At 35.8% G+C, this 8,099-nt stretch overlaps 1 protein-coding gene across 2 annotated transcripts in view; it reads left to right on the forward strand.

Moving 5' to 3' along the window:
• Positions 582 to 8,099, forward strand: part of LOC109214807 (sterol 3-beta-glucosyltransferase UGT80A2-like) — a 16,573-nt gene continuing 9,055 nt past the window's right edge. Inside the window, exons 1-3 of one of the 2 annotated variants that reach the window (XM_019378766.1) lie at positions 582 to 967; positions 3,700 to 3,887; positions 7,630 to 7,869. In XM_019378766.1, coding sequence (XP_019234311.1) covers positions 778 to 967; positions 3,700 to 3,887; positions 7,630 to 7,869 — 618 coding nt within the window. In that variant the 5' untranslated portion in view covers positions 582 to 777. Of the gene's footprint in view, positions 968 to 3,622; positions 3,888 to 7,629; positions 7,870 to 8,099 lie in introns of both variants that reach the window. The other variant, XM_019378774.1, reaches the window with a different exon arrangement.

Raw genomic sequence — 8,099 nt, forward strand, 5'->3', positions numbered from 1 at the left:
ATCACTGAGAACCTCCATAGATGGTAGATTCTTAACTTTTGGTCCTGACTTAGGATAAAAGTAGAATAATTATACAGAGATGCCAGAGTCTCTCTCTTAAAGTTTTTAATATATGCATCTTAATTTCCCTCAACATGTACTCAACATGTATCTGTTACCAAAGATTACTTTATTTTTTTTTGGTTTTCTTAGACTCGCCTTGGGGTTTGCTCCGGGCGAGACACTATTAAGATGCCCTAAGGTTTAGTTCTAATGAAACATGCCTCAAGTGCCGAAACACATCTAACCTTAGCGTTCGGAGCTCATCTAACGGTTACTAACGCAAATTATGCATCAAATTCTCTAAATAAGTACAACATTTTGCCTCACGCCCCTATCTTTTAAAACAATACTTGTGACTCAACTTGAAAACTCAGGTTAAATAATTTTTTTTATCACTCTACAACTATAAATAGCATACATTTATTATTATTTCAAATTATTTCAATCCATGACACGTTTTTCAGTCTGTTGAGCTTCGTTGTCCTCCAGCACAATTTCTTTGTCCTTTTTTCTTTTAATTTTTGTTGTTGCTAAATTCCAGCACAATCAATTTCAGACCCTTTCTCCACTCATCTGAACGTGGTCCCCTTTCTCTCTCCTCTTCTTCTCATTCTCTCTCTCTGTCTAAAACCCTCTCATTTCAGCAAATTCATCACTTCCTCTATTATACGCTCTGTGTTTCAACAGACTTATACAAAAATTCTACAACTTTTGAGAAGTTTCGAGAATCTACCAATGGCGGAATCATCGTCGAAATTTGATCGGCCGAGCTCTTCTTCTTCGTCTTCTTCTAGTTCCGGCGATGTTTCCGTGACCGTTGAGAAGGACGTTAGTGATGAAAATGGCAGTAAAACTGGTGGTGAAGGTGCTGACGTGGACAATAGAGAGTCAGTTGGTGGTTCAGTTGGCATTACTGACTCTTCAGGTTTGTAATTTGTATCTGTAACGCAATTCTGCTATTTCTCAGGGATTCTGTCAGTAGTAGAATTAACATACATAATTGGAAATTTATACTACTCCCTTCATTTCTTTTTACTCATCCATTATACTATAAATTAAATCTCTTTTAATTATAGCGTATCAAGACTTCAAGAGAGAATTAATAATTTTTTCCACTTGTATCCTTAATTATAACCTTAAGAAAGGTAATTTTAGTAAAATAAACACTTAATTATTACTTTAGTAGCCGAATTTGTAAACAAACAAACAACTATATGAATGAAATCTTACTAACCAATTCTGCTATTCCCCAGGGATCTGTCAATAGTAGAATTAAATAATTGGAAATTAAGAGTAAAATCCACTTTACCCCTTAACCTTTAAGGGTGGGGAAATAAATGGGAAAGAGAAGCCCCTTATGCAATATTTTTTTTGGTGAGAGTTTCTTTTTCAAAATAAAGATTTTTTTTTCTATCTTTGTCCTTTCAAAGGTGAAGTATAATATTTTTCATCCAAACTAATACTTAATTTCGTCTTTCTTGCCCGTAAAATTTAAGATATTTTTCTATTATATTGAGGTTATATTGAGACCATTGTTAAAAATTTTACAATAAAGAAAAAAAAATTGCATACAAAATTCAAGAAATATGTTGAACGTGCATTCATCATTTAGCATTTCATGAAGGGAAAAAAATACACCGAAATAGTCAATTCTCTTACATATATTAGATGAAAGAATTGTTGCTATGAGTATTAATTTATTTATGTATTTTCTTTAATATTAAAATTATTATACTAAAGCAATTATTAAACTTTACTTATGTTGAAAATATCTTTATTGAACAAAAATTATAGTTGATAATGTCATATTTGAAAATTTATTATGGAGGCGATTTTATATTACATCATATCTTAAACTATGTAGGAAGAATGCTAACGGGGAACTCCATAAATTATATAGATCCTAATTGATTGTCGTATGTTGAGATTTTGACTATAATTAAAGAACTTGGTTATTCTAAAAATTATCTATTCAAAAAAGAAAAGATTTTTATTAAAAACATTATTTCACCAGAAAGCTATTGCACAAGGGGTTCCTTTTCCCATTCAAAATGTGAGGGGTATTGTTTCCCAACCTTTAAAGGTTAAAGGGGTAAAGTGGATTTGACTCGGAAATTAATACTACTTCCTCCGTTCCTTTTTATTCCTTCATTATACTAAGAATTTTTTTTAACTTGTCCACATTAGCAAATCAGGAGAGAATTAATTATTTTTCCATTCTTATTTCCTTAATTAATTACCATTAATAAGGGTAATTTAGTAAAATAAATACTTAATTAATACATTTAGGAAGTGTGCAAAATGCATACTGCACGAGAAAAAGGAATGAGGGGAGTAGTTTGCATTCTAGTAGCCGAATATGTAAACAGACAAACAACATATGAAATGCTTTCTCTTTCCTTTCCCCTTTTTATATATGTGTTTGAGTAGACACGAAGTTTGAGAAACAAACAAATAATTTCTTTTGATACCTAAGCTAATAATATGCAAAGTACCAAAATTGCCCATAATACGAACACAACAATTTAATTAGAGATTGTAAGAGTTCCACATGCTCCTTTATCTTTCTATATCTAATAAAATGAAATCGGCTTTTATATCAAGCGTGTTCCAATAGGTCATGTTAGTAATGGTAAAATGGGGATATTAAGATAAAGTAATTACTTCCCCTATCCCAATTTATGTGACACACTTTTCTTTTAAGCTTGTCCCCCAAAAAAAGCACCTTCCTCAATTTAGAAATAATTTAACTTTAAAATTCTCATTTTCCCTTAATGAGATGATTTACAACCAAGCACCCAAGAGTGTAGCCTAGTGGTCAATGAAGTGGTATGAGGTCTCAGGTTCAAACCCCAGCGGAGACAAACAAAGCTGCAAAAAAATTATCATATCAAGTTCGCACTTACAAACACTGATTTAAATACTTGATTTGTCTTTGCAAAGATATCTCCTTCATATTACAAGGAGATGAAGCAAGGGGTAAAATGATGATATCAGACAATTTTTTACTTTTTTGTTGATGATCGTGGTGTCCTGCCGGCTGTAATTTAGCTTTGTGTTTTAAAGCAAGCAAGCGGGACGCTAATTCAGATATTTATCCTTATAATCATGTATGAGCTTCCATATCGATTTTATGCTTAGCTCTTTAAGTTTTTTTTTCCAGCTCAATTCAAAGGTGTGTGTTGCCTATATCTGTCGAAAGTTTTTTCTTCCTTCTCATGGACAAAATAGATGAACGTTTATAGGAATAGGCTTTCTCTTGCCTATTGTTATTAAAATCCAAGAGTCAATGTTTATCCTTCGATTTTTTACTTCTAAAAAAATGACATGCCTTTTTTTTTCTTTTTCTTTTTTTAAAAATTTGGAAAAAGAAACATGTCCTTGCCTGAAAAAAAAGATGATATTTCCCTCATATAGGTCTGACCAATTATTGCTTTACCAAATTCTAGTTCTATAGTAAAGAAGTATAAAAACATGATTATCGACAACTTTCAAGATAAAAGAGGAATGAACAGGGCTTATCTGTTATGCATAACAATTAGAAAATGACTGTTTATGAGTTGTGCAACTGGAAATGCAGTTGATTATTGTGGCTTCCGAAGCTTTTTGAAATGGACCATCTGAAGCTGACCGCAAGCCTGCAATTTAATATGCTAGGGACCCCTGCGATGGAACTTACAAGAGTAAATACGTTGCCTCCAGAGATTTTGACTTCTGAGAAGCCACAATCACCTTCACATCATCTTAAGTTGGAGAGATCAAAAACTGAGACACCAACACATAGTAGCGGATTTGCTCAAGCGGCAGCAAAAATATTTGATAATAAAATTTCTGAACAACAGAAGGTATAGTGCAAGATTATCTCATCATGTCACATCAAGTTTAATTTTTTTCTAATATATCATGTCATAATTCCTTTGCACTCTTGTATTCATCCTTCTCTGCTATCCTTTCTGTTGAACATAACCTGCATTCTTTTCCACTTACTTTTAACCTTTTATTAAACGATATGATTGCCAAGACATGTCTGTAGTCCAGAATCTGGGACGTAGCTTTTTGCAAAACATTCAACTGTAGCATAGTGATTTACTCCTGAAATGTTGGCAGGAAACATGTCAATCTCCATCCTATTCAGTTGCTTGCTACAGAGCTGGCATTGCTTAACTGCAAAATGGTAGAATCATTTGTCAGGAGACAGACTTTACCCAATGACCGAAGTTCAAAAATCTATCTTTCCTCCTAGAAAAACATGCCAATGCCATTTGAGTAGTGTGAGAAGAATTAGATATGCTTTAAGAGATTCCATTATTTGAGTATACATACTTTACACTTTTGTCCAACCCCCGAAATACATTACTACAACAACAACAACAAAAAACTTAGTTTATTCACACAAGTGGGGTCTGGGGAGGGTAGTGTGTACACAAACCTTACCCCACCCCTACCTAGTGAAGGTAAAGAGGCTGTTTCCAATAGACCCTCGGCTCAGAAAGGGTGAGAAGAATAGGAGTAAGAAGAAGAAGAGAAAGAAGAAAATGAGGGGAAAAGAAGGAAAAGGAAGGGGGGGGGGGGGGGGGGGGGGGGCGGATAAGTATTGCTAGATAATAACAACTGTGAATACGGTAACTGAAGCGAACTACCACATGCCGTGATATAGATCTAAGAATATGAAGGAACATGAGTGATACTAAAACTACAGGTAAGAAAAGGGAAAAGTTTCAACTACTTACTAATCTTCTACTCTAATCCTCGACCTCCACACCCTCCTATCAAGGTTCATGTCCTCGATAAGCTGAAGTCGCGCTATATCCTTCCTAATCACCTCTTCCCAATATTTTTTTGGCCTACCTCGACCTCTTCTCAAAAGTCAAACCCGCCATGGCCAACCTCTCACACTCCTAACAAGAGCATCAATGCTTCTCCTCTTTACGTGCCCGAACCATCTCAGCCTCGACTCCCGTATCTTGTCCTCCACGGAGGCCACTCCCAATTTGTCCCGAATGGCTTCATTCCTACTATTATCTCTCCTGGTACACTCACTCATCCATCTCAACATTCTCATTACTATTTCCTAAAATAGAAAAAATTATAGTATTCGTAATCCAGATTAAAAAAATAAGATTAGTACATCAAAGAACACAACCAATCCCAAGTTAGCCGGTATTTCGTTAGATATACAATAAAGCTGAATTTGAAATTTACATTGCTCCGTGATATGTGTCCACTGGACCCTTTGCCCCTTTAGTAAAGGGTTTGAACCATTGACACACATGTCAATTATGTATTCTTTTCTAGCCACTGGAATAAGATTGGTTAATAAGTGCACAGGAAAGAAAAAAGAGGAGAAGTATCCCCGGAGTTTGGTTTACTTGGGGAGTTTAGAAATATTAGTGTAACTTATGGAAAGGCAACCGGTGAACCAAGGGGCAGAGGCTTGGACGGAGAGACCTTCTTTACTTTCTCTTACATAGCCTCTATTTTGTGCTATGACCTATATCTAAGTATCGATAAAGCTTTTCTCTTGCCAAGAATGATCCAACTTAATCTTTGGAAGCCATAGCAAAAGAACTCTTGAGACAGCTTAAAGTGAGCCCCTACATCCTTTATTTTTTTATGACGGAGAAATCCGTTGGGCCAACGGCAGCCTTTGAAACTCGGGGATGATGGGCCCCCCTCTATCCTTATCCACTTAAATGCAAGAGTTAGTTCGCTCTAAGACGACAAGTCCCTCATCCTTAGCCAATTGAGCTAACCTTTTGGGGCTAAGCAACTACATCCCTATGGAATATAAGGCCAAAGTCACAGGAAAAAGCAGGAGTGTCGCAAATTCTCAGTCATATATATATATATCTCAAGTTATTTCTTCCCATCTGTTTAAGCCTTAATGGACAGAGTTAACCGGTACCCGTGCTGGTAGGAGGTAGAAAGTACCCAATGGAATTAGTCGAGGTGCGCACAAGCTGGTCCGGACACAACCATTTTTAAAAAAGAAAATATCACAGGCCAAAGGCTGGAAAAAGTTTAAAAGAGATAAGGAGACCTTGTGGTTGCCAATTTGGGTAGGTGATGACTTCAGAAATTTGGTTTAGAAGTGTGAATGCAAATGTGAAGATACAATTAAATAATGTTATTGTCTTCCAGCAAACTGATTAATCATACTAATAATATGAAGCACTGACTATGAAAGGAAAGATGAGGTCTATAGAGTGAGGTCCAGTTCATGGAATGTGCTGCTACGTAAAAGAACTGCATTTTCTTTCAACTTGCCGAGATATGTGAAGTGCAGAACTAGCATCTAATTGCTTTTGAGGCCCTTCACATAATATACAAAATGAAAACTTGAGAAATAGTAGGCATGCATCGATGAGCAAATGATTGGCATCGATTTCTTAAGGCAAACTATCGCAAAAACTTTATTGCAAACTGAGTTGATGATTTGCTTTGAGCGTGGTTTTGTAGGTAGAGCTTTTGCCTATATGAATTGAGAAAGAAGATCATATAAACTAATAAGTAGGAAGACTAGAGGGCCACTGGATTAAAGTAGTTATCCCTAAGATTCTGTAGCGTTAAAAGTGACACATATATACTGGCTAGCCACATATAAACTTCTCTTGCATTCAGGTTTTGCTAAGCCTTATATACTCGCTAGCCATGATTCTCATTCGTGTGGATGGGGCTATTCTCCTAAATAGAACTTTAGGGGTGAGCTTCTGTCAATAGTGTCAAAACAGATCACAAAATCAGTCTTGCCATACAAAGAACGTCTTACCCAATTGCAAAACAAGCAAGTTTCAATCTCCGCCCTTTGACTCATAGTTTGCATTGGGTTTCAATTTCTCTATTGCAGATTCTATATTAGGTTTTTCTTTCCTTTTTCCTTACTCTCTGCACTTGGCTCTTTGCAGGCTGTTATAAGTCAAATATGGAATGGAGGTCTTAGCGATGCCTACATCTATATATAGTAGTGCGATTAGACTGGAAGCATGTTTTCTGAAGAGGTTAGAGGCCTAAAGAAAGGAAGAACAGTGAGTGAGTTTTACCGTAGAGAAATATGGGAATGGAGGTTTTAATGATGCCTACATTAATAATTAGAGGCCTAAAGAGGGAAAGAAGAGTAGAACCGTACCTGATGTTCCTTGGCTGCTTAAGCTCAAGACATATAGTTATAGCTTTCTTTTATGAATGAGTAGTTTGGATTCTCAAGTAAACACACCATTTGCAAGTGATAATGTGAAGTGCGTTACTTGATAAAGAATCTAGCAATTTTTTTTTGCGAAGTAACTTCCCTAAATATCACGCTTTGGTCAACCAGGCCAAATAGTGTTCGTGAAAGCATGACTGTTGCTTTCTTTTTGGTTGTGTGTATATGATAGTTTTTTCATTTATACATCTGACGATATCTTAAAGGTAATATGGAATGTCTTCATTATTAACTTTTTTTTTTAATTTATGGCAACATCATATAATTTTGTTTGTCTATATTCTGTCATTTGGTGTTTATTTTTACTGGATTTTATAATGTCCCTAAGGCTGGACATATATTCATTTACTGCATGAGATGTGTGTTAACCACTTAAAATGCTGCAGCTCAAATTGTTGAAGAGAATAGCTACTGTCAAAGATGATGGTACTGTAGAATTTGAAATTCCGGTTGATGTTGTACCCAGAGTGCTTGGAACTGGATCTGAAAGTGTGCATAGCGCAGTTGAGGATGAACCTCTTGATGCAACAGAACTTCAATATATTCCACCTATACAGATTGTAATGCTTATTGTTGGAACACGTGGTGATGTGCAGCCTTTTATTGCAATTGGAAAGCGTCTGCAGGTACTTGGACATCATTTGGCAAACAGATTGTATATCTACGAGTTAGGGATGTCACTAGATAGTAGATACATATGTATGTGCTCTTTGCATGTTAATTTGGCTAAACAGATATCAGCTCTGCTAGGTGTGTATCTTTCTCTATGCACTGAATTCTACAATGGAAAGGGACATGCTACCTTTTCTCTTTCCGGTTTCCCACTTTTTCCCCTTTGGCTGCCATGCTAGCCAAC

The sequence above is a fragment of the Nicotiana attenuata genome, chromosome 2, assembly GCF_001879085.1.
Source record: "Nicotiana attenuata strain UT chromosome 2, NIATTr2, whole genome shotgun sequence".
Lineage (NCBI taxonomy): Eukaryota > Viridiplantae > Streptophyta > Magnoliopsida > Solanales > Solanaceae > Nicotiana > Nicotiana attenuata.